The sequence below is a fragment of the Phoenix dactylifera genome, chromosome 7 (genome assembly GCF_051530095.1).
Source record: "Phoenix dactylifera cultivar Ajwa chromosome 7, Ajwa_hap1_PhDact_Kaust_v1.1, whole genome shotgun sequence".
Lineage (NCBI taxonomy): Eukaryota > Viridiplantae > Streptophyta > Magnoliopsida > Arecales > Arecaceae > Phoenix > Phoenix dactylifera.
In genome coordinates, this window is record NC_143196.1 from 13999116 (window position 1) to 14026587 (window position 27472).

A 27472-nucleotide genomic window follows, 5' to 3' on the forward strand; every position below is an offset into this window, starting at 1 on the left:
TTTTGTGAAGAAAATGGTATCAATCACAACTTCTCGGCACCTAGGACACCCCAACAAAATGGGGTGGTAGAAAGGAAGAATCGCACACTAGCAGATATGGCTCGTACCATGTTGTGCGAATCGGATCTACCAAAGTATTTTTGGGCTGAAGCAATAAATACTTCATGTCATATTTTGAATCGTGCTTTAGTTAGATCCATCTTGAAGAAAACACCTTATGAGCTAATAAAAGGTAAGAAACCAAATATAAGCTATTTTCATGTTTTCGGTTGTCGATGCTTTATTTTAAATAATGGAAAGGACAATCTAAGCAAATTTAGTGCTAAATCAGATGAAGGGATCTTCTTAGGTTATTCCTCATCTAGTAGAGCATACAGGGTCTTCAACAAGAGAACTCTCGTTGTTGAAGAATCCATTCATGTTGTTTTTAATGAAGCTAATGGAGATTCTTCTAGAAAAGAAGAAGATGGTGATGCAGGTATACTTGAAGACCGAATGAAGAAATTCTCCATTCAAGACAAACAACATGAGGATGAGATCAAAGAAGATACAAATCAGCAAGGTGAAGAAGATCAACCTCCATCAAGAAATCAAGATCTTCCTAAGGAATGGAGGTATGCACATGGTCATCCAAAGGATCTAATCCTTGGTGATCCTTCACAAGGTATAAGAACTAGATCCTCTCTAAGAAATACTAGTAATTATCTTGCTTTCGTTTCTCAAATAGAGCCTAAATCACTAGAAGAAGCTGAAAAAGATGACAATTGGATGAATGCTATGCAGGAGGAATTAAATCAATTTGAAAGAAATGAAGTTTGGACTCTAATGAAAAGACCCCCTAATGTTTCAATTATAGGCACCAAATGGGTATATAGAAATAAACTAGATGAAGATGGGATAGTAATAAGAAACAAAGCTAGGCTAGTGGCCAAAGGATATAATCAGGAGGAAGGAATAGATTTTGATGAAACTTTTGCTCCTGTTGCTAGATTAGAAGCTATTAGATTACTTTTGGCATATGCATGCTTCATGGATTTTAAACTTTATCAAATGGATGTAAAAAGTGCATTTCTAAATGGTTATATAATGGAGGAAGTTTATGTAGGACAACCTCCAGGTTTTGAAAATCACTTACATCCAGATTATGTGTATAAATTGCATAAAGCATTATATGGACTTAAGCAAGCTCCTAGGGCATGGTATGAAAGGTTAAGTAATTTTCTAATTGAAAACAAATTTAAGAGAGGAAATGTAGACAAAACCCTCTTTATCAAAAGAAAAGGAAATGACTTATTGCTTGTGCAAATTTATGTGGATGATATAATTTTTGGTGCTACTAATGATAATCTTTGTCAAGAGTTTGCCAAGCTTATGCAGGGAGAATTTGAAATGAGCATGATGGGTGAGCTCAACTTCTTCCTTGGGCTACAAATAAAACAATCAGAGGAAGGCATCTTCATCAGTCAATCCAAATACATCAAGGAAATGTTGGAAAAATTCAAGATGAAGGATGCAAAGGAAATCAGCACACCCATGGGCTCAAGTTGCAAGCTTGACAAAGATGAAAAAGGTAAAAGTATAGACTGCAAATTGTATAGAGGTATGATAGGCTCCTTACTTTACCTTACTGCTAGTAGACCAGATATATTATTCAGTGTTTGTATGTGTGCTAGATACCAAGCATGTCCTAAGGAATCACACTTGCAAGCTGTTAAGAGAATTTTTAGATATCTAGTAGGGACATCTAATGTAGGCTTATGGTATTCTAAACAATCTGACATAAATTTAATTGCTTATTCCGATGCTGATTTTGTCGGGTGCAAACTCGACAGAAAAAGCACAAGTGGCACATGTCAATTCTTGGGTGCTAATTTGGTTTCTTGGTTTAGCAAGAAACAAAATTCAGTTGCCTTGTCCACAGTGAAGCTGAGTACATAGCAGCTGGAAGCTGTTGTGCCCAAGTTCTTTGGATTAAGCAACAACTTGAAGACTTCGGTATCAAAATGGATAATATACCAATTAAGTGTGATAATACAAGTGCAATTAATTTAACAAAAAATCCTGTTGAATACTTTAAGTCAAAGCATATAGAGATTAGGCATCATTTTATTAGGGATCATGTGCTGAAAAATGATGTGATGATTGAATATGTATGCACTGAAAATCAATTGGCCGATATCTTTACAAAGCCCCTTTGTAAAGATAGATTCAACTTCTTAAGGAATGCTTTGAGCTTGTATGATCCTAGTAAATGAATTGAACTTGTATTGCATTGCTTTGCTACTCAAACTAGTAATCCACCTCAAAGTAAACATAAGTGAAAACATGAATTCATCTAAGCTAAATGACGAACTGTTTGACTTTCCGGAGGATGGTTACCCTTCCTTGGACTCTTCATGGAGATATTTTCTATTCGAAATTTGGTCAAACATTCCTCATTTCAATATTAATAATTCAAAAATTATTATCAAATTATTATAGGATGTATTATTAAGGGGGAGGATCACAAACAAATTCACTCTGAGTTTATCAAAAGAGATCATGTTGATTAGGGTGATTAAACAAAAATTGGGAAAAGATAGAGTTCAGTCTGAAATTTTTTCAGTGCCGGAGACGTCTCTGGCAAATCGCAGAGACGTCCCCCCCAGGCGAGACGTCTCGTCTTAGTCGCGGAGACGTCTCGGGGACCGAACTAGGTTTTTTTTAATAAGTGAAACAGCTCGAGCCGACCCGAGCTATCTTCTCTCATTCCCGACCAAAACCAAAAACCCTAGCCTCCGCTTGTTCTCCATCACAAACCCTAGCCTCCTTCTCCACATTTCCTTAGGATTTCCACTCAATGGCACCCAAAAGAGCTAGGACGACCCGTGGAAGGCGACCTAGGGCAGCGGCCGACGGTGAGGAACGGAGGGAAGAACCTTCCTCGCCGTCTCCTCCGGTTGCTCCGCCAACCACAACCATCTCCTGTGCAAATTGCACAGTCACGACCGGTAGGTATATAGATTTTTCATTTTTAGATAATGAGGGGTTCTCTATTGGAGAGAGACTCCGAGCCCAAGGGTGGGAGCACCTTTGTACCCTTAATACCTCGACCTACCCCGGCCTAGTTAGAGAACTTTTTAGCAATATGGCCTTAGGGGACCTAGGGTACACTGCATATGTCCGGGGGACATTAGTAGAAGTCAATGAAGATGTCCTATCCACTGTCTTGCAAATCCCTAAGGACGGTGAGGCTCCAACCTCACATCCCCAAAGGGAGTCAGCCCTAAATTTACTTTTAGGACGAGAGGACTGCGGCCCTCTTGATGTTGTCAACTCCCAAGACCTAAACGCCGAAATGAGATTACTTTTAAGTATTGTCAACCGGGTCTTGTTTCCCAAAACCGGTCGCTTCGATTTTGTTTCGGAGCGAGATTTAGTTATAATGCACCATATCCTACTAGGGATTCCTCTAAACCTCCCTAGACTCATGCTAAACTACATTGCCCTATGTCATAGGTATTCTAGGTTTAGTTTACCCTATGGCATGATCTTTACCTTAGTTTTCAAACACTTTAAGGTTCACATTCCCGAAAATGAACCTGCAAAGCCCTTGAGAAACACCGACTACTATAATGAGGGCACAATGAGAAGAATGGAGTTTCATAAGATAGATGGATCTTGGGTCAAGGTTCCAAAAAGAAAAGCACAAACCCTAGAGCCTGAGATCCCACATCACGAGTCTGACCATCACTCTCCTGTTAGATGTATGCCCTAGAAGCCAATTTGGCTGACACATTGTTGATTCTAGGGACATAATTTTGTACTTGACTATTTATTATTGAATAAATAAAAGGCATCTTTTTCATTCATATTGTTTATGTGTCTATGAATCGTCCAAGAAATTAATAAGATGATGATACATATTCTCAAGAGTTGAGAATTTGAGCCATGTATCATTGGTGATTAATCTCTAAATGCTCCTGATCAAAGGATCATCACGAGGACGGTGATCGATCCGATCAGTGCACAGATCACTCTCCTTCTGGATGGACGAGACTTGAGTCCACAGTGTAGGGACACTGAAGTGATAGTGCAGGTGCTTGTTAGAGAACAAGGGTACTGAGCGTGACCAATACAAGAAGTCACTTGGATGTCTATCCACTCGTCAGTGACTTGCTTGATGTTGCAGTAGTGTGACTGGTCCTTTGACCTGCGGTGCTTCGGCTACTCACAGTGAGGTTATTGTAGTTTGACTGCACACATACATGGTCTCTAGCCATATGGGACCATGCAGTGTAGATTGGCTGCAGTAAGTTCACTGTAGGAGTAGGGTATGCACCTATATGGAATCTATCGTCCTTGATAGATAAGGAGAGATCCTATGTGATTTATAAGACTGAGTTCGTAAGACCTCGGCCGGGGCAGTATGCACAGTGGAGAAAGAGTTTTTCACTATCGAACTCGAGTCGAATAAATCTTGACATATGACAGACGATGGGGTTTGACGAGTTGTCCATGACCTCCGTCCTGTAGGGATCCACGATAGTAGGACTATATCACATGTTAACTGCACCTAGAGGTTCATCATTCCATTCTGCTGGGTAGCCACTACATGCTGCTAGGTGTCACTGGTGGATGGTGGGACTCATAGGGATTATCTTGATGATCGATAAACCCCAATGAGTTGAGTTGGAATCGTTCCAACCCATTGAAAGGAGTTTTCAATGATATAGTGATAGAGATCACAATATATCTCACTACCAGTCAGAATAGAACCTATGGGGTCACACACACTAGAAGTATTGACCGATCCGATGGTTGAAATCGTGATTAGGAATCACAAGAAATCAATTTGATTGATAAAAGGTTGAAGAAGGAAAAAGGAATTAATTAATTGGACTTGAAACAAGAATCCTACTTCGGGTAGGATACCTAGAGTTCTAATTGGATTAGGACTGGGATTCCTACTTGGAATAGGATTCCTCAATCCTAATGAGATTAGGAATTTTGAATCTAAATCGGATTCCTACTTGGAGTAGGATTCCTAGGAATCCTAATTGGATTAGGACTTCGGATTCAAATCTAATCCTAATTGGATTAGGACTAAATACATCCTAATATGGATTAGGGTTTCTTAAGTCACAATTAATTATTAATCTAATGAATCAATATGACTCCTAATTGGATTAGGATTGAAGAGTTCAATTGAGTCAAAATTGATTCAAGTTCTAATTGGATTAAGACTTACCTAGATTGGATCCATTGGTTCACCCTTGGGCTAAACCTAATAGGATTAGGGCTTGACCACATTAGGGCAATGCAAACCCTAATGTGGACTAGGGTTTACCAAGAGGGAGGGGCGCAAGCCCCTCCCCCTTGATCCATTGGTGCGGCACAAGAGAGGGGGCCGGCGCCCCCTCTTTGGAAAGATGTCTAGGGCTCCTACTTAGTAGGAACCCTAGATGGCTATAAAAGGAGGTGTGAGGCCGGCGCCCTAAGCATAGAAGAACTCCTCCTTCTCCTTGCCGTGAGCCTCCCTCTCCTCTCTTCTTGTGATCAGCCGCAAGCAAGGAAGACCAAGGCCAAAGGTTGGCGGCATCCTCTTCCTCCCTTCTTCCTTCCAACGCAGGGAAAAGAAAGAAGGCTGCGTGGGGATTCTTCTTCTTCCTCTTCTTCAACCTTCTTCTTCCTCCTCTCAAGCACTTTCAAGAGTTGAAAGAAAGAGAAGAGATCAGCCATCAAAGGAGTCTTTGCAAGGGAGCTAGCACCCCGGGAAGACAAGAAAGCTTTGATCGGTTCTCTACTTCGTGTGGATACCCGTAGAGGCCGGACGTTTGAACGGCTTCAAGCGAACCCTCTCCCATAACCACGAATTCAGATTCGCGGTGATCGTCTACCCGCGCAAGGTGAAGATTTGATCTTCCTATTATTTTAAAAGGTTTAATTCTTACCTAATTACGAAAGGTCTCGAAACAAGCGTTCATGCGATGAACGTCGAACCCGTGCATGCCGATTCCGCTGCCATCTGAAAAATTTTTGAAATATCAGCGGCATGGGCGGGTTCCCAACAGTGGTATCAGAGCCTAGGCTTCGTAGATTAAGGTAAGAATTAAATATCTAAAGGCATATTAGATCTGAAAATTAAATGATCATGCATGCTGAAAAATTCTGCATGCAGATTTTTTCAGGGGTGCTGATTTTTACATGCTGATTTTTATGTGATAAAAAGATGATTCTAATTGCATTGTTAATGGGATTACAAAGTTTAGAATCATGATTAGCATGATCAGCGACCTATGTCATGATATAATCAGTTAAGTTTCAGATCTGAAAATTATAATTGTAGCATACAGTGATGATCATAGGATTCAACCCCTTTTGGTATCAAATGTAATGACCTGCGATGTGATCTGCGATGTCATGTAATTTTTCAGATGCTTGCATGCATCTTATTTGATGTTTTGAGAGGCCTGCGTGCCTCCTAAAAGGAGATGTAAATTATTTTTATTTTTATTTTACATCTGGTTGTATTTCTGTGATGTGATGTACATCAACGATCAAGTTGAAGCAAAGGCATGAGATGAAAGGTGATCCAAGCGGTTGATGGCGATGGGATCAAGGGTTGATCAAGGATCGAATCAAGGAGGCTTGGAACCAATTCAAGAGTTGAAGACCACTTGATCAATTGATGTGCATGTACTTGTAATACGACCTAATTAGAATCCATGATCATCACCTAGTTAAAGTTTAGCTTTAATTATTGCCGCGATTATAACTGCCTGCAATGCGCCGTTTGCATGTGATGTGAATGAGAGTCGGGTAGATAGGTCTACATGTGATGTAGCAAACCCAATTGAGACCTAAATCAAAACCTCCTCAATCAAGTCGAGAGTGAACCGACATGAGCAAGTCATATTAGATTAATTGATCTAATTGGTGTCTAGGAAAGCATGAAAGGTGGTTACTTAATTAGGACCTTACTCTCTGAGTAAGGGGAGCCTCCCACCTGCTTACCTGGCCAATTGTTCGATTACCTCTTATGAAAGGCTCAAGTTGCAAACACTAAGACCTGATTAACCAATATTAAGTCAATAGGTCTTCCACTGTAGTAGAGCTGCTAAGGCCTTTCTGATGTTGACTTGTCTCGGCTGGATACAGTGGTCAAGTTGCATTGGGGGGCTGGACCTCTCTATAGACATGAGATGTTGTAGGGTAAAGGTGGGGTTGGGCACCAATAACTGTTAGGTGAGGACCCAATGACGACTTTATTCCTACGGTTATACAGTGGGTCTGACTTAACTAAGAAATGGGACCAATAACTGTTAGGTGAGGTCTTCATGGCTTAGAGACCAAGTTGCACTGCAACATGCTTGAGAAGCATTGTACAAGAGTTGTACACTCATCCATCTATGTGTCACCAATAACTGTTAGGTGAGGTGGCATGTAAATTGGTGGGACCGCAGTACCCACTAGAAACCCTAGTCGTGTGGGATTTCCGTTTTCCTACCAGGGGAGTGTGAGGAATTCGAGAAAATAGTGGGAGTCACATTTGTTCTAAAAGACCTTAGGACAGATTAGGATCAAGTACAAAAGTCTAACTAGAATCTTTACTCTCTGCAGATACAATGTCGGCTTCAAACCCTTTGACCCGTATTCTTGAGACCAACCGACTGACCGGAACCAATTACAAGGACTGGCTTAGAAATCTCAAAATAGTTTTGGACTGTGAGAAGATAGGTTATATACTCGATTCAGATATCCCCACATTACCAGCACGTCCCACTGATGTTCAGCGTGAGATGCATAAAAAGTGGTTGGACGATGACATTAGAGTAAAATGCTATATGATGGCATCTATGTCTAATGAACTCCAATGCCAGCATGAAAATATAAAGACTGCTAGGGACATACTGGCACACCTACAAGAGTTGTATGGTGAGCAGAGTCGCACAGCTCGTTTTGAAGTGTCCAAGAGGCTTTTCAAAGCGAAGATGCGCGAAGGGCAGTCTGTTCATGATCACGGTCTGACCATGATCAAGGACCTAGAGGAGCTTGAGAAGCTCGGTATGGACATGCACAAGGAATTGCAAGTGGATTTGATCCTACAGTCACTTCCTGATTCATTTAGTCAGTTTATAGTAAACTACCACATGAATAAGATTGAATGCACTAAGACTGAACTAATCAACATGTTGGTAACTGCTGAGGGAGCCTTGAAAGGTTCAAGGGGCAATGTCCTCGCTGCTGAGTTGACTTCTGGTTCCAAGAGAAAGTCTACTTGAAAGAAAAAGAAGCCTGCAAAGAAGCAGAAGAAAGACAAGAAGCCAAAGAAGGAAGTTCAAAAGAAAAGGGCTAACGACAAAGGAAAATGTTTCCACTGCAATGTCGAAGGCCACTGGAAGAGAAACTGTCCTTCATACCTCGAGAGCCTGAAGAACAAGAAAGGTGACACACCTTCAGAAGGTATAGACTTGCTCATTATTGAAACTAATCTAACGGTTTCTTCTACTTCTAGTTGGGTTATAGATTCTGGTTCTAAGTGCTCATTTGTGCACTACCATGCAGGGTCTAAAGGAAAGTAGAAGGCTGGCGGAAGGTGCGGTAACCCTTCGGGTTGGCAACGGGGCAAAAGTTGCTGCTGTGGCTGTGGGCACCTACCATCTGCGACTACCGTCTGGATTTAGTTTAATACTTAGAGACTGCTATTATGTACCTGTTGCTAGCAGAAATTTGATTTCTGTTTCATGTCTAGCACAGGAAGGTCATGTTTTTACATTTGACAAAGACTGCTGTTCTATTTATTTGAGAAATAAAATAGTCGCACGTGGTTTTATGATTGACAGTCTCTACCATTTACATATGGATGTATCTGTGAATGTTACCGAGCAAGATGTGAGTGCCAAAGGATCCAAAAGATCCAGAGATGAGATAAACCAAAGATATTTGTGGCACCTCAGACTTGGCCATATTGGAGAAGATAGAATGAACAAAATGGATAAAGATGGGCTCTTAGGCTCATTGACTTCCGAGTCATATCCAGTTTGCGAGTCCTGTCTTCAAGAAAAGATGGCCAGACTACCCTTTGTAGGACATGGAGAGAGGACCACTGAAATACTTACCCTAGTACATACAGATGTATGTGGCCCATTCGATGTGCTAGCCAGGGGACGTTATTCTTACTTCATTACCTTTACCGATGATTATTCACGGTATGGGTATGTGTATCTTATGAGACACAAGTCTGAATCCTTTGAAAAGTTCAAAGAGTTCAAAAATGAAGTAGAAAAACAAACTGGAAAACCTCTTAAGGCTCTTCGATCAGATCGGGGAGAAAAATACCTTAGTGGGGAATTCTGGGACTATCTCAAAGAAAACGGCATAGTCTCACAATGGACACCTCCGGGTACACCTCAACTCAACGGGGTGTCAGAGAGGAGAAATCGGACCCTATTGGATATGGTCAGGTCCATGATGAGCTTCACTGATTTACCTATGTTCCTTTGGGGAGATGTCTTACTCACAGCAATTTATTTATTGAATAGAGTTCCCTCTAAATCCGTTCCTACCACACCGTATGAGATATGGCATGGTAAGAAACCAAGTCTGGGTCATCTCAAGATTTGGGGATGTCCGGCCCACGTCAAGCGACTACAGGCGAACAAGTTAGAGGCTAGGACCATAAGTGCTCGTTTTATAGGATATCCTAAAGAGTCATTAGGATACAATTTTTACGTCTCAGAGGATCACAATGTATTTGTGAGCCGTCATGCCATCTTCTTGGAAAATCAGTTTATCCTTGATAGAGGCAGTGGGAGGAAAATTGAGCTTGAAGAGAAAGTCTCTGAAAAACAACGAGTCATGGATCCTATAGAACCTATTCATAAGGAGCCAGTACACGATGTCCCTCAACCACCTCGTAGATCTAGTAGGGTCTCCCATCCTCCCGATAGATACTTAGGTATACTAGAAGAGGATACAGAGGAAATGTTCCTAATGGGGGATAGGGATCACATACAGGATCCCAAAACCTACAACGAGGCGTTATCTGATATCGATTCCGAGAAATGGCTGGAAGCTATGAAGTCAGAGATAGACTCCATGCATTCCAACCAAGTCTGGACCTTAGTAGATCCACCAGAAGGTATTGTACCTATTGGATGCAAATGGATCTACAAAAGGAAGATAGGTTCGGATGGAGAGGTAGAGACCTATAAGGCAAGGCTTGTGGCGAAAGGGTATAGTCAGCGCGAAGGCATTGACTATCAGGAGACCTTTTCACCTGTAGCCATGCTAAAATCCATCCGAACATTGCTTGCCATTGCAGCATTTCATGATTATGAAATCTGGCAGATGGATGTGAAAACTGCTTTCCTGAATGGATATCTTGATGAAGATATCTATATGGAACAGCCTTTGGGTTTTACTTCCAGTGATAGAGATCACAAGGTCTGCAAGCTGCAAAGGTCCATCTATGGACTAAAGCAAGCATCTCGGAGTTGGAACACTCGTTTCGATGATACAATCAAAACGTTTGATTTCATCAAAAACGAGGAGGAACCATGTGTTTATAAAAAGGTTAGTGGGAGTGTTGTCGTTTTTCTCGTACTGTACGTAGATGACATTCTCCTGATTGGGAATGATATTCCCATGCTAACCTCGGTCAAGGTCTGGTTGTCAAAAGAATTCTCCATGAAAGACCTTGGGGAAGCATCCTATATTTTGGGAATAAAGGTCTATAGAGATAGATCTAAAAGGATGCTTGGCCTGTCACAGAAAATGTACATAGAGGAGGTGCTGAAGAGGTTCAGCATGGAAAACTCCAAGAGGGGTCTTTTACCCCTAAGGCATGGAATTCATCTCTCCAAGAAGATGTGCCCCAACACACCTGAGGAGATTCAACGCATGAGCAAGATTCCTTATGCATCGGCAATAGGAAGCCTCATGTATGCCATGCTATGTACACGACCTGATATAGCTCTTGCTGTGAGTGTCACAAGCAGATATCAGTCGAATCCAGGTGAAGAACACTGGACAGCTGTGAAGAATATTCTTAAGTACTTGAGAAGAACTAAAGATTTATTCTTGATTTTTGGAGGATCATCAGAGTTAAAGGTAGAAGGGTACACAGATTCAGACTTCATGACTGATGTCGATGACAGGAAGTCAACATCTGGATACGTGTTCTTGTGCAATGGTGGTACGGTGAATTGGAAGAGTTCTAAACAACCGATCATTGCTGATTCGACTATGGAAGCCGAATACATCGCCGCCTCTGAAGCTGCTAAGGAAGGCTTCTGGTTCAAGAAATTCATTGCAGAGCTGGATGTGATGACATCAGATGCCATAACACTCTACTGCGATAACAATGGCGCCATAGCCCTTGCTAAGGAGCCAAGGTCTCATCAGAAGTCTAAGCATATAGAGCGGCGCTTTCACCTCATACGCGACTATGTGGAGAAGAAATATGTAGAGGTACAGAGAGTAGACTCCGCGGATAACGTGGCAGACCCGTTCACTAAGTAGCTGAGTCAGCAAAAGACTGAAGCCCACCTTGAGAAGATGGGCCTAAGATATATGACCAATTGGCTTTAGTGCAAGTGGGAGATTGTTAGATGTATGCCCTAAAGCCAATTTGGCTGACACATTGTTGATTCTAGGGACATAATTTTGTACTTGACTATTTATTATTGAATAAATAAAAGGCATCTTTTTCATTCATATTGTTTATGTGTCTATGAATCGTCCAAGAAATTAATAAGATGATGATACATATTCTCAAGAGTTGAGAATTTGAGCCATGTATCATTGGTGATTAATCTCTAAATGCTCCTGATCAAAGGATCATCACGAGGACGGTGATCGATCCGATCAGTGCACAGATCACTCTCCTTCTGGATGGACGAGACTTGAGTCCACAGTGTAGGGACACTGAAGTGATAGTGCAGGTGCTTGTTAGAGAACAAGGGTACTGAGCGTGACCAATACAAGAAGTCACTTGGATGTCTATCCACTCGTCAGTGACTTGCTTGATGTTGCAGTAGTGTGACTGGTCCTTTGACCTGCGGTGCTTCGGCTACTCACAGTGAGGTTATTGTAGTTTGACTGCACACATACATGGTCTCTAGCCATATGGGACCATGCAGTGTAGATTGGCTGCAGTAAGTTCACTGTAGGAGTAGGGTATGCACCTATATGGAATCTATCGACCTTGATAGATAAGGAGAGATCCTATGTGATTTATAAGACTGAGTTCGTAAGACCTCGGCCGGGGCAGTATGCACAGTGAAGAAAGAGTTTTTCACTATCGAACTCGAGTCGAATAAATCTTGACATATGACAGACGATGGGGTTTGACGAGTTGTCCATGACCTCCGTCCTGTAGGGATCCACGATAGTAGGACTATATCACATGTTAACTGCACCTAGAGGTTCATCATTCCATTCTGCTGGGTAGCCACTACATGCTGCTAGGTGTCACTGGTGGATGGTGGGACTCATAGGGATTATCTTGATGATCGATAAACCCCAATGAGTTGAGTTGGAATCGTTCCAACCCATTGAAAGGAGTTTTCAATGATATAGTGATAGAGATCACAATATATCTCACTACCAGTCAGAATAGAACCTATGGGGTCACACACACTAGAAGTATTGACCGATCCGATGGTTGAAATCGTGATTAGGAATCACAAGAAATCAATTTGATTGATAAAAGGTTGAAGAAGGAAAAAGGAATTAATTAATTGGACTTGAAACAAGAATCCTACTTCGGATAGGATACCTAGAGTTCTAATTGGATTAGGACTGGGATTCCTACTTGGAATAGGATTCCTTAATCCTAATGAGATTAGGAATTTTGAATCTAAATCGGATTCCTACTTGGAGTAGGATTCCTAGGAATCCTAATTGGATTAGGACTTCGGATTCAAATCTAATCCTAATTGGATTAGGACTAAATACATCCTAATATGGATTAGGGTTTCTTAAGTCACAATTAATTATTAATCTAATGAATCAATATGACTCCTAATTGGATTAGGATTGAAGAGTTCAATTGAGTCAAAATTGATTCAAGTTCTAATTGGATTAAGACTTACCTAGATTGGATCCATTGGTTCACCCTTGGGCTAAACCTAATAGGATTAGGGCTTGACCACATTAGGGCAATGCAAACCCTAATGTGGACTAGGGTTTACCAAGAGGGAGGGGCGCAAGCCCCTCCCCCTTGATCCATTGGTGCGGCACAAGAGAGGGGGCCGGCGCCCCCTCTTTGGAAAGATGTCTAGGGCTCCTACTTAGTAGGAACCCTAGATGGCTATAAAAGGAGGTGTGAGGCCGGCGCCCTAAGCATAGAAGAACTCCTCCTTCTCCTTGCCGTGAGCCTCCCTCTCCTCTCTTCTTGTGATCAGCCGCAAGCAAGGAAGACCAAGGCCAAAGGTTGGCGGCATCCTCTTCCTCCCTTCTTCCTTCCAACGCAGGGAAAAGAAAGAAGGCTGCGTGGGGATTCTTCTTCTTCCTCTTCTTCAACCTTCTTCTTCCTCCTCTCAAGCACTTTCAAGAGTTGAAAGAAAGAGAAGAGATCAGCCATCAAAGGAGTCTTTGCAAGGGAGCTAGCACCCCGGGAAGACAAGAAAGCTTTGATCGGTTCTCTACTTCGTGTGGATACCCGTAGAGGCCGGACGTTTGAACGGCTTCAAGCGAACCCTCTCCCATAACCACGAATTCAGATTCGCGGTGATCGTCTACCCGCGCAAGGTGAAGATTTGATCTTCCTATTGTTTTAAAAGCTTTAATTCTTACCTAATTACGAAAGGTCTCGAAACAAGCGTTCATGCGATGAACGTCGAACCCGTGCATGCCGATTCCGCTGCCATCTGAAAAATTTTTGAAATATCAGCGGCATGGGCGGGTTCCCAACATCTCCTCCACCTAGCCACATGGATATCCCTGATATACCCTCCAGCTCAGCTGAACCTTCCACATCCATGCCACCACCTCCTCCAGTCAGTGGGCCTTCCTTCCTATCAGAGGATCAGATGCGCACCTTAGCATCTGTCATTTGCCAGCAGATGAGGGAGGAGATGAGATCCATGATCTCCACTGAGTTGGCCCCCATCAGAGCTTCACATGAAGGGCTTCTACAAGAGCTGAAGGAAGTTAGAGCTCAAATTGAAGCTACAACGCAAGAAATGATTGGTGTGGGTGCCACCCAAACCTGCAGGTCAATTGAGCTCAAGGACAGCTTGAAGACCATTTCCAAGAGTCTCAAAGAATTGACAAGCCCAGGAGGCAATGTGGACACTTTAGTTGCCCAACTTAGAGGGAGGATTGAAATGGCAACTGAAGAATTTGAAGCACTTGTGGCAGCCTTCCACAAGTCACAGGGAGATCAATTTAAGACCCTAATGGATTCAATCAATGCTTTTATAGATGCAGCTTGTAGGATTTATGAGCAACGTCGCCGATAAGGGACGTTTTGTAAACATCTAGGGATCTTCTTTTTGTAAACCCTAGGCTATTTTGAAACACTTTTTGTATTAGAAATCAATACTTGTAATGATTTCTTCTTTTGACTATGTACTGACTTCAAAGGTTTACAATGACATATGAATGACATACAATTTCTTTTGAAACCCTGTGTACATTTCTAACTCTGTGTATGTGATTGTGTATGTGATTTTGTGATGTGCCATAAAAATCTTATCACATACCTTGAGTGTTCAAATTTGATACAAAGAAACAATGCATATAAAACAGAGGGAGCACATCTTGTGATAACTATACTAAACAAAAAGATGAGTCTCAAATGAATTCCAAAACAAAGGGGGAGTGATATGAATGACTGAATTCATTAATAGAAATGACTTGGACAGGGGGAGCACAACTTGAATATTCTTGAGTGGTTCATGGAAATATGCTGAATCTTACTAGGAAGTATGCTTTAAGCGCCTACAGATAATTTGTCCCCTTCATTGTTGATGACAAAAAGGGGGAGTAGAACCATAGAACCAATATGGATAAGGGGAGTAGAACCAATATGGATACATTGGAATGCAAAATACAAAATTCATGCTTAAAAGTTGAATTAGAAGAGATAAAATTGAAGGATATTGGCTTTAAGATAATTGTCCTTCTGGAAAAGAAAGGGGGAGTCAAAAAGAACTTAGCTTTCAATTATCTTTAGCATCAATATTTCATTTCACATTGTATCTAGTTCTAATCAAAACATTATACCTGTACATCTGAGCAAATACTGTGTATATGTTTAAATTTCGAATTTTGCATATACTCAGTGTTTTGTCATCATCAAAAAGGGGGAGATTGTTGACCCCCTAATGGATTTTGATGAATACAAAACACTAGAGTATAATTCCATTTATCTTAACAATTTAATTCCTTTCCAAAATAGAGGACTTGGGAGAGTTTGAACGACTGATTGATCGATAAAATCCGGGGCTGAGGACCAAGAAATTCATGTGTTTTATTAAGAATATTGTTAAAAAATGTCTAGGCAAGTTCCCATAATTTTTATGAATTTATTGAAGAATTTTTTGAGATGAAAGAAAAAGTTCAGGGACAGCCGAGACGTCTCCTGATAGTCTCAGAGACGTCTCTGGCACAAACAGGAAGAACTGGCACGTCTGGAGACGTCCCCGGCACCTGCCGAGTCGTCCCCGCGATAGCGGAGTCGACTCTCTCAGTAGTGGAGTCGACTCTCTCAGTGGCGGCAGAAAGGCAGTTTTCAAGATATATGCGCGAGACGTCCCCACCATACGCAGAGTCGTCCCCGCAAGTAAAAAGCAGATCTCCGGAGTCGTCCCCTAGATAGCGGAGACGGCTCTCTCAGGGTTTTCCAGAGAATGATTTTTTTCGGTGATAAGGCAGCGGAGACGTCCCCTGAAAGAGCGGAGTCGACTCTCTCAGGAAATTCCAGAAGACATGTTTTTCGGAGTTATAACGGCGGAGTCGTCCCCGAAGCAGCGGAGTCGTCTCCATGCAAAAAGTGCAGACAAGCCGAGACGTCCCCGTAAAGTACAGAGACGACTCTCTCAAAAAAAAATAGAAAAACAAGGATTCAAACCATTCATCATCGGAGTCGCCCCCGTAAAGCGCCGAGTCGACCCCAAACAACGTCAAAAGTAAAATCTTGTAGCCGAGACGTCTCGCGTTGAAGCGGAGACGTCTCCGGAGCACCTGGGACGCGACTGACAACTTTTTCAGGTTTGGTTTGAATTTCAAATCTCCTTTACTTTATCTCTAACGGCTATATTTGCTTTTTGGGCTATAAAAGGGAGCTCTTAAGTGCTTCTCTACAACTCTTCACCAACCCAAAGCAAAATCATTCAAGAGAGAAGAAAGAAAAAGAGGTTCAAGGGAGTTAGTGCATTCAAGTGAAGAAATCAAGTGCTTTCAAGCTTCTCAAGTGATTTCAAGCTCAACTACTCTCTTCCGCTCGTGCATTCAAAGCTCACACTCAAACCTACGCGATCCACATCGGAAGAATCACCATTTCCCACGCTTCCAACGGCAAAAGGATTCTTCCGGGTTCTATTGTTTATCATTGTCATATTTGCTTATTTAGAGCTTTTCAATTGTTTGTAAAACTCTTCTAACATTGTGCTTGTTCCAGTCAAGGGACTTGGAACAAGGGAAAGGCGTCCCAAGCCTAGGTTAAATTGGGGGTTTTAGGGTTTGTTGTGAGCCCGGTGTAAAACAACGAGTTGGGTAGTGAACTCGCAAAACTACCGTACTGTAATCGTGGATTATAGTGGAAATTCCCAAAGGTGCTTTGGGGAGTGGATGTAGGAGCAGTGGAGGCTCCGAACCACTATAAAAGCCTGTGTTTGCGATTGGTTGTCTTCATAGCTTTATTCTTGCTTTAGCTCTTATATTTGTGTGTTTTACTTTTAAATAGTCAAAAAGTTTTTAAGACACCCAATTCACCCCCCTCTTGGGTGACCATCTCTGGGCAACAATTATACTAATAATTTCTAATGAACTAATTTTATTAGTATTCTATGTTTGCATATCTACTACATATATTTAAGAATGTACTAAAAAATCTTTAATTCATATTAGGAAACCAATTCACCAGTTGATTAAATAAGGACCATTAATTGCTTCCTTTGATTTAACCAAAGAAAGTTATATATTTATATGATGTAACATATAAAAAATGTGACAAATTTCTAATCAAAAATTACATATTTAAAATCGTGAAAAGCCAATTTTATATAAGTTAAGAATTGAAATTTGTTCTAAATAATGCATAGAAAAGCAAAAGAAAAACATGGGACAGAGTAATCTTTCATCCGACACCCATCCTACGCATGTTTAGCAAATACATAACTCTATAGGCATTTTTCCAAATGTATTTTGGATATGTTCAGTAGCAAGTAAAATTTTTTGAAAAAACTTGCTTTCTCTGAAAATATAGTTTTTTTATTGTTCATGTCATTAGAAAATTAATAAATGCGGAGAGTTTATAACAAATTTAATCGATAATTTTCCTCTCTCTTGTTAAAGTTCTACTTTTCCTTTCCAATGATTCGGTTAAAACGAAAATACCCTTAATTGATTTATTGGCATTAAATATTTACCAAAATAAGTGAATTCTATTTAAAAGCGTTTTTTTGTAAACTATTAAAAGATTTCAACGACAACAAAACAACAGCAATAATAACTAAGTAAATAGCGTTTGCCAAATAAAATAAATAAATAAAAAGAGAATTGAATCGGTCCAAAAAGAATTGAAGACATTAATTTATTTTTCAATAAAAAAAGACAATAATTTTAGTGGCTTCAAATCCGTTTGACTCCGTAAAACTAGTCAAGCCAGAAAATTAGCTATTCTGATCGCTATTCCATGCCAACCACAAGCACCCGTCCAACCGTCCCTACAACGCAACCCTATAAACACCCACAGCGCAATGCGCCATTTGCCACCTGCAACGAAGAAACAACCCCCATCGTCAGTGTTTGAACCATACCAAGATCCCATCATCTTTATAGAAATGGCTGACACCAAGATGGCTATGGTTGCTTTCCTCCTCATCGCCATGCTGGTGGTGTTGGCAGTGCCGGCCGTGAGTGCCGGTGGCTGTTTCGACGAGTGCTTCAGACGCTGCTCCAATGGCAACAACGATGTCTCCTGCGCCACCATGTGCTCCCAGGCCTGCATTATACCAAAGGAAATCACCAGCATGTTCAACCAAGGCAATTGATAGCAGCCCTTGGGCTTGAGTGCACACCGGCTAGCTTATGAATAAACAACTATTCTCCTCTATCTTTGTTGCCGTTTTGTTTCTTATGTGTAATCTGTGTTCTGGCCGTGTAAAATGATGCTACGGTAAAAATTTCTGTCTAACGGCATAAGTGTTCATATATTTTTGGGTTGTTTGTCTTCTTGACAGTGAAGCTTGATGACATATTCTATTTTATCTTTGGTCATGCCTGAGCTTGATGAGATACCTAGTTTGTTCTCCATTTGACTGTGTTGTAATTTCACCTCTTGGATGAGAAAAGTGTGATTAATTAACAAGATCTCATTGGAAAATTTGAGATCATGTCTGATCCAAACCCTATGTAGGACAAATGATTTTGACGTCCTACCATGCATGGTTAAAAATTATCGATTCATTTCGCTCTAGGTTTAACTCGTAATAATATTCAAGGAGTGGTTGAGTTGATGGTATCCCTTGCACGGCTCTGTGCTGTGTAACCAAAGTTTTATATCCAGTCTATGAGAACTTATTATTGGAAAACCATTTATCCATTTCAATGTGAAAATATTGGATTAGTTGTTATCCATGAATGGGGCTTGCGGTAGAGGTCATACCATTTTTGCCTAGTAAGGTTCAAGTCTTATGATACATTAAAAATTATGTAATCATTGTTCAGGTAAATCTCCCTTCCTTTTCTCAGAACTAAAAAATAGAAATTAAAAATGAGCTAGGTTACCATCCTAGAAATAACAACTACAGGGGCATTAATGGCTTTCTCCAAATCATCCTAATACAACTGTTTTCCTATAGAGCATTTGATCAAGCCAACTAAAATTAAAGATAACGGCACAAGAGCACTACAAAATATATTATCGAAAATTGACAAGATTAAGTTTAATGGTCAACATGAATATATGACATGACTTGGATTGCCTTGCAAAATAACAGGAAGCAATTTATAAACAATATAGAATACATATTACCTGATCAATTTTCTATGGCAAGCTTCACAGCGATTGATGCTCTTATAAATAGGTGAAAGTTTTGGAATTAAAGAAAAAGGTTATGGAGGCATAGTGTATAGAGAAAAACAATATGGAAAACTAATTTTAAAACTATGGCTCAACACATCTACAAATTGAAGCATCCAAACATATATAGTTTTCAATTAAGGCTTGCATGCACAATATATATAGGAATTGATAACCTACTCGCTGTTATGGTAGGTTGTCAATCTATCCATTTTTCATTGAACAAAAAATACTCTTACTTTTTATAACTCTTAAGGGTAATTTATGTCTTTTTACAATCTCACATTAACTCATCCTCTCAACCCCCAATTAATGCTCTCTCCCTCTCTTTTTCTCATACATACATATATATATATATATATATATATGTGTGTGTGTGTGTGTGTGTGTATGTATTTGTATATGTATATGTATATGTGTGTGTGTGTTTATATATGTATATATATTTGTATATGTATATGTATATGTATAACAAAATACATAGAGAGATTTTGAGTCTTTTTATAGCAATCAAGGATAATTGCAACTTATTCTAAAATTGCCTATCAACTTTCAAATTAGATTCAGAAAGAATTAGAAAAAAAACTCTCATACAATGGATAACTTCTAGTACCATTATAATAGTCTGGTACTGCTACAACTCTAGAATCCTATTAATTTTGGTTGATTTTTTTATCATCTCCTTAGGTCAAATATAATTATAGAAGATCAGTAGACCAGTCTCATTCGAATTAGGTTCCTAACTTTTATATATCCGAACATTATTAATAGCCGCCATCAGAACTTTGTGTTTATCTTGAAAATAGAGATAACGGCATTAAAGTACCAAACTAAACAACAGTCCATCATATGATGAGATGGGTGATGTGACAACTATCCAGGCACTGTGTAAATCAGTCACCGGCAGCTGATTCCAACTCTACAAATAAACCCATTATCTTCATCTCTACTATAGTGTTAGCGTGTCCTAGTACCCTTCATAGCTTACGATGATAGCGTCGACGACCAAAAACCAATTGAAGGGAAAGTGGGACTTGAAGGAGGATGAGATCCTCTGACCACTCGACCATCACCTCTCCGCCTCCTCTTCCTCTTCCCACCATCTGGCGACGATCATAAGAGATCTCATATGAGCCCGTCCGGATTGAATGCATCATTTTCTGTGTCTCATCTCAGCATCTAACAGTGGTGATGGAGGCGATCGTGGTTGGGTCTTCTTCCTCCATGCGTGAGTAGGGAGGACGATTCGATGACGAGTCTGACGTTGGCGCTGCTGGGATTTGACTCGAACTTGCGTGAGATTAGAACGAAAAGAAGGCAGCAGCAGAGGTGGTGATAGAGGCAACTCCTTTTGGAACTTGACCGGCGAGTAGCAACATGTGGTGGGGTCGATTTGGTATGGAGTGGGAGAAGACTGAAAGATGGGAAAAAGCTGTTTTGGTTTCCTACCAAAACAGAGTATATATTGCTCTATATATAGAGAATTCTGTTACAAGTATGAGATGATAAGGTTACAATGATAAAGATCAATAACAGAAAATAAAACAGAAGCCGTGTGGAGCCCGAAAGATCAACATTATCAACTGGAAAAAACTGAAAACATGAGGCAATCATATCTTATTCAGATTAATCTGATCCTTGACTCTTATCACAACCACCTGAAAACTTCATTATCTTTATCTCCTCTATCTCTATCTTCTCCCTTAACAGCCCCCCTCAAACTAGCAGGGAGGTCAAGAACAGAGAGTTTGTCCCGAAGAAAGCAAAAACGATCTGCAGTATGGCCCTTAGTAAAAATATCAGCTAATTGATTGGAAGTGGAAAGGTGGTGCAGGACAATGTCTTTGTTAGCTACCTTGTCGCGCACAAAGTGATAATCAACTACTATGTGTTTAGAATGAGCATGAAAAATGGGATTGGAGGCAAGAGCAATAGCACTAACGTTATCGCACCAAATAACAGGAGCAGAAGCAAGCGAGATTTGCAATTCGTAGAGAAGCATGCGCAACTAGTAGACCTCGGCTGTGACTAGTGCCAAACACCTGTACTCCGCTTCAGTACTCCATAACCACAAGTAGAACGTCTGTTATCAGGATCCCCTGCCCAATCAGAGTCACAGTAGGCATTAATCATAATAGGACCAAACTTGTAAAAGAGACCATAATCTAGAGTACTCTTCAAATAACGGAGGACTCGTTTAGCTGCTATCCAATGAGCCGAAGTAGGAGCATGCATATGTTGGCATAGCTGATTGACGGAGTAAGCAATGTCTGGATGGGTCAAAGTGACATATTGCAAGGTGCCTACAGTGTGTCGATATTTAGTAGGATCAGAAAGCAAATCTCCAGCAAATTTAGATAGTTTGGACCCAGAAACACAAGGAGCACAATTTGGTCGAATGCCTATCATTTTGACTCGATCCAAAAGATCAATAATATACCGTGTTTGACGAAGATGCAAACCCGTGTGATCACGTGCAGCTTCAATCCCGAGAAAATAGGCCAACAGACCAAGATCTTTCATGGCAAAGTCTTCTTGTAATTTTGAGATGATTGTGAGGATGAAATCAGGATCATCATAAGTGACAATAATGTCATCAACGTAGACCAAAAAAAATACATGAACATCCCCATGATGATAAGTAAACAAGGAGGGATCCACCTGTGAGCTAAGAAAGCCATGAGAGAGCAAGGTAGTGGACAGTCGATTAAACCAAGCACGAGGAGCTTGTTTTAAACCGTAAATCAACTTGTGTAACTTGCAAACATAGTCGGAAAAATCAGGATGCTCAAACCCCTTCGGTTGTGCCATATAAACTTCTTCTTCCAACACGCCATGTAAAAAGGTGTTAGAGACATTAAGTTGTTTGATATGCTAGTTAAAAGTGACGGCAATGGCGAGCACCATTCGGACTGTGGCAGGTTTGATGACCGGGCTGAAGGTCTCATGAAAATCAATCCCACTCCTCTGATGGAAGCCCACAGCAACAAGACGAGCCTTAAGACGTTCAATACTGCCATCAGGACGCTGTTTGGGTTTAAAGACCCACTTGTTGGGGATAATATTTTTACCAGGAGGCCGCAGGCAGAGAGTCCAAGTCTCATTCTTCAGAAGTGCCTGAAATTCGCTTTCCATCACAGCACGCCATTCAGGCATTGAAGCCGCTTGAGTATAGGACCAAGGTTCTAGAATTTGAGCACCTGCATGCAAAGCACGAAGAGGATGGCGTGTAGAATAATATAGCTGAAAATCAGAATAGTCACGCGGTTTTAGATTGCCTATCTTGGACCGAGTAACAACATGATACGGAGAGGAAGGGGATGATGTGTCACGTGGGTCGGTGTCAAGAATATTGAGAAGGGAAGGAGACTCACGGGTGGCAGGAGATTGATGAAGAGTAGGAACTGGGAAACCGGCACAGTGGGGATAGGAGGTGAGGAGGGTAACAGTATGTCAGAAATTTCTAGAGAAATAAAAGATGAAGAGTTAGAGGTGGGAGAGGATTCTTCAAGTGGAGAACTCGAAGAAATTGAAGGAACAAGAGAATTAATGGAAAGGGAAGGAGGAGAAAGAAGCAAAGGAGGAGACATACCTGAAGAGTCCATCCCACTGGCAGGTTCGGCAAAGAGAGATTGTACCCGAGCAGAAAAGACGGTTTCATCAAAAATGACATTTCAGGACACATAGACTTTTCTTGTAGTTGGATGAAGACACCTATAACCAAGCTAATTTGAACAATAACCCAGAAAAATACAAGGGATGCTTTTATACGATAATTTATTTTGATTGTATGGCTGAAGCAGAGGAAAACATTGACAGCTAAATGTGCGAAAATAGCTAAAATTTGGTGGGCGATTAAATAATTTGGCATATGGCGTGTCAAAGTTAAGAACCTTTTTGGGCAATCGATTAATGCTAAATATTGCAGTTAAAAAAGGCATCTACCCAAAAACATTTGGGCGATCCTGATTGCGCACGGAGGGTGAGACCCATCTCAACAATATGGTGGTGTTTACGTTCAGCAAGGCCATTTTGTTGGAATGTATGTGGACAAGATAAGCGATGAAAAATGCCATAAACATTGAGAAATTGTTTAAAATTATTTGAACAATATTCGCCACCATTGTCACTCTAAAATTGTTTAATAGAACAAGAGAATTGCTTTTCCACTAACAATTTGAATTTAATAAATGTAGAGAGTAAAAGGGACCCTTGCGGGCTGCATGCATGATTTTAGAAAATTTTTAGAAATCAGCAGAAGCAATTAAAAATTAAACTCTTTAATTTTCATGCATGCATGAGATCTGATCTCTACCATAAAAATAAATACCAAGATTTAAATTTTATGTAAAGTATGAAACTATGATTGTATGTCTAACATACAATCCTGAAATTTCAGCAATCCTAAAATTTCAGCAACCATGTTTAAGATCTAATCTTAATGTCTAATAAGATCAAATCTCATACCTAATTCACTGGAGGTCTTTGATGACTCCTTGATCATGCTTTGTAGCCGTACACATGTCCGACCTCTATGGATCGTCCACGCGAAGCTCCAGGAAGATCGTCGTTTGCGGGAGTGCTAGCTCACGTAGAGGTGCTGCAATGGCTGAACATTTTTCTTTTGAAGCACTCAATCTTTAATTTTTCTTCGAGAAGAAGAAGGAAGGAGATGAAGGAGAGGAAGGAGAAGAAGAGGATGGCCCAATTCAGAATTTTCAGAACACTTTTGAAAACTCCAAGAAGCATATCATGAACCCTAGGCGTGGAAATCCTCCCCATGCCACACCTCTATTTTTGCCAACATATTTGGCTGATAAAATCTCCAAAAATTTTGGAAAATACGGCAGCTAAGAGGAGAATAATCCTTCTTAATTTCATGGAATACTCCTTCTCTAAGAAGGATTACCAAGGGGATAAGAATGAGATATCAATCTTCTCCAAGAGATAAAGCAAGACTCCTAAAATTTAGGGATTCTTCTTCTTATCTAATTCTGAATTTTTGGACTCATAATCCTTATCAAATAAGAACTTCTAATTGACTTGGGTCAAGCCCAATCCAATTGGGTCAAGCTCAATCTACTTGGGTCGAACCCAATCCAATTAGGTTAAACCCTGATGTAGCCCAAATTGAATCCTATTCAGTTTGGCTCAACCTAAGCCCAAGCATTCAATCAAATTGAGTTCATTAGCAATCTAATTGCTAATTAATCCTTCAATAATTCAATAATTATTTTATTGCAACCTTTGCTTTGGATAATTTGTCAATCGAATTGACCGATGTACCTCTGGACAATTCTTAATCGTTTGTCAGCCATTTGATCAACCTAGAAACTTCTATGCGTGTGACCCCATAGGTTCGAACCTAAGCCGGTAGCACCAGAACAACTTTTTGTACTAATCGAAATGACCATCTAGTAGTGGTACCCAACGTCTGGATAGGCCGAATGATTGCAAAGCAACATTCAAGAACCCTTGAACTATGGTTACCGTATAATTCATCCCTATGACTCCAAATGCCTAGGATGACTCCAGAGTTCACTATGAACTCTTTAATCAGTTTATCCAATATGTGTTTCAACTTTACAAATTCTGTGACTCCTCATAAGGATTACCCTAGCTAAGGTTTTGCTAAATTGAACACAAGGGCATTATTTCCTATCACCAGGAGGGGTCAATTCCATCTTGACTTACACACCGACTTCGCAAGTACTTGACTGCACCCAGTAACCTTCCGTCACTGAATTAGAAACTCAGATAGTCTGGTACCAAAGTACAGTGAGTTGCTTGCTCGTCACCGTGGTGATCTTAGGTCGGAGGGACACATATACCCATATCCACTCGGAACATCTCTTGACAGCAGAGCATTCCGAAATTGGTCACGTTCAGTCCTACACTTCACTTGTGTGGCATATCAGTATCTCTACACTCCTTAGTTAAGAGGATAACCAACGATATGGCACACAATGACTTATTATTGATAATGCTATTGTCCTAGTAATAGCATATCGTTTGGTCGCGAAAGGTTTAAGGACTCATAGACAAATCCTCCTTTATCTTTTAAAAGAGTCCTAAGGACTTCATCACATTACTAGAGTTCAAGAAGATGTACAAAATATATGCGATGAATAATACCAAATAACCTTTTATTAATTCAGTAATTCATAAAAAATTCAATCATCAATAGGCTGACGATTGACTTTTAGGATATAATCCTAACAGAGAGCACACCAGATTTATTTGAAAGTGGAAACAACCAACTAAAGCGAGTAAAATCATCAATAACAATAACATAGGGATGACATCCGCTCAAAGAGAAAGTAGTCCAAACATCATAATGTATTAAGTAAGAGGAGCACAGGTTTCTCTAGAAGAATCAGAAAAAGGCAATCACTTGGATTTGCCAAATTGACACGAGACACAAACTGATTGCTTATTAACGGAATCACTAACTAGAAGAGAAACGGTAGATAAGACACGACTAAGGGTTGCTGCCGAGGGATGTCCTAAACGAGAATGCCAGGTGTCCTTAGAAGCCTTGACGCCAACGGTCATGGTGAAGGCATTAAGCTTTGAACGAGACAATTGACGAAGGTTGAGCGGGTACAATCCATTTTTGCTCAGCCCTGTCAGCAGTGTGGTCTGGTCTTGATGTCCTTCACAGAAAAATTAGAACTAGTGAGTTCAAAGAGAACATTATTATCATTGCAAAATTTATTAATAGAAAGGAGATGAGGTGATGCTTGAGGACAATAAGCAATATCATGCAAAGAAAGAGTAGCTAAAGGAGTTTGTATGGTTGCAGTGCCGGTGCGAGAGATGCTCAAACCTGCCCCATTACCTACACCCATGATTTCATCGCTTCATAGGGCTGCGAGGTTGCGATATTGGCAACATCTGAGGTGACGTGAACGTTGGCCCCGCTGTCAGCATACCACTGGTTTTGATTAAGGTAGGCAGTGTTGGCCTCGGCAACCATAGCTGCTAATTCAGGAGGTGGATGGCGGCCCTGAAATGCATAATTCATACGATTGAAGTAGTCGAGAGCCTGATGATTATCCTTCTTGCAGATCTGACAAGGAGACTTAGATCGTGTAGCACAATGGGGAGGAGAGGACTTGGCGGTTGGAAGATGTGGCAAAGGATGCCGAAATTGAGAGGAGGAACCAGGCATGCTGCGTTTGGGTGAGGACCGACCCTTGTTGTTGCAAGAGCCTGGCTTGGATTGTGCTTTGTTAGTGTAGAGCGCATAAGAACCAGTCTCGGGCTGAATGGTGTGGTCGTGAAATCGCAGCATGAGATCGTAATTGAGCAGCTCAGCTTGAAAATCAGAGAAAGTCATAGACTTCTCCCGAGTAACCAACATATAAGAGGTAACAAATGACTGAAATGCAAAGTGAGGCCATTGAGGACGTAGGTGATTAAATCCTCATCATCTATGGCTTGCCAACTGCAGACAATTGATCTGCAAGAGACTTTATATGAGAAAGAAACTCTTGACAAGTCATTGTACCTTGTTGAAGGGACTGGAGCTGCCTCTTAATATGAGAGATCCGAGACTTTGATTGAGCAGCGAAACGAGAAGCAAGGGCCTGCCAAGCAAGCCGTGAGGTCTCAAGACCATAAACTGTGGAAACCACGGAAGGAGACAATGAAGAAATAATCCAGCTAAGCACCGTCTGGTCTTTGTGCTGCCAACTCATGTAGGCAGGATTAAGAACACCTTGGGCTTTGCTCATCGCTGGTAAATTGAGGCGGACAAGAGTCGGAACCATCCACGATTCCCATCTAGTCATAGCTGCGAAAAATGAGAAGAAGTTGAGCAACCCATGCCAGATTGTTAGAACCATCAAGCTTGATGGAAACAATCTGAGCAGAGTTAGGAAGAGGAAAGGCAGCGGAAGAGGGTGAAGAACCGTAAGCAGCCATAGGAAGAATAGCGTGAGCTAGGGAAGGCTTTGATACCATGAAAGATGGGAAAAAGCTGTTTTGGTTTCGTACCAAAATAGAGTATATATTACTCTATATATGGGGAATTCTGTTACAAATATGAGGTGATAAGGTTACAATGATCAAGATCAATAATAGAAAATAAAACTGTCACGCCCCGAGCCCGAGGCGCGGCAGACGCCGCACGCCCGCACGGCGGGCCGCGTAGACGTGCAAGGCATCGGATTACATCAAAGCAAATACAGATGTTCAAAACTTTATTTAAGGATTTATAGCAGATGCTTA

General features: G+C 40.8%; 1 protein-coding gene and 1 non-coding gene across 2 annotated transcripts; one reads left to right on the top strand and one right to left on the bottom strand.

Annotated features, from left to right (window-relative positions):
* The first annotated feature begins 17996 nt into the window (after positions 1 to 17996).
* On the top strand, positions 17997 to 18439 carry LOC148702933 (uncharacterized). Its single transcript, XM_088724323.1, has 2 exons — positions 17997 to 18198; positions 18396 to 18439. The coding sequence occupies exons 1-2, from the start codon at positions 17997 to 17999 to the stop codon at positions 18437 to 18439; spliced, it is 246 nt and encodes an 81-aa protein (XP_088580449.1).
* Positions 18440 to 26536: 8097 nt separating this feature from the next.
* LOC148702934 (small nucleolar RNA Z247) lies at positions 26537 to 26680 on the bottom strand. The gene has a single exon (XR_015967614.1). It is a non-coding gene; the product is annotated as a small nucleolar RNA Z247 (small nucleolar RNA).
* Between the last annotated feature and the right edge of the window lie 792 nt (positions 26681 to 27472).

Excerpts from the sequence above, each read along its gene's own strand:
- LOC148702933 (XM_088724323.1), top strand. The coding sequence starts at position 17,997 with ATGGCTGACACCAAGATGGCTATGGTTGCTTTCCTCCTCATCGCCATG. Across the intron at positions 18,199-18,395 it reads CACCAGCATGTTCAACCAAG|TGAAGCTTGATGACATATTC; the intron begins GCAATTGATAGC and ends TCTTCTTGACAG.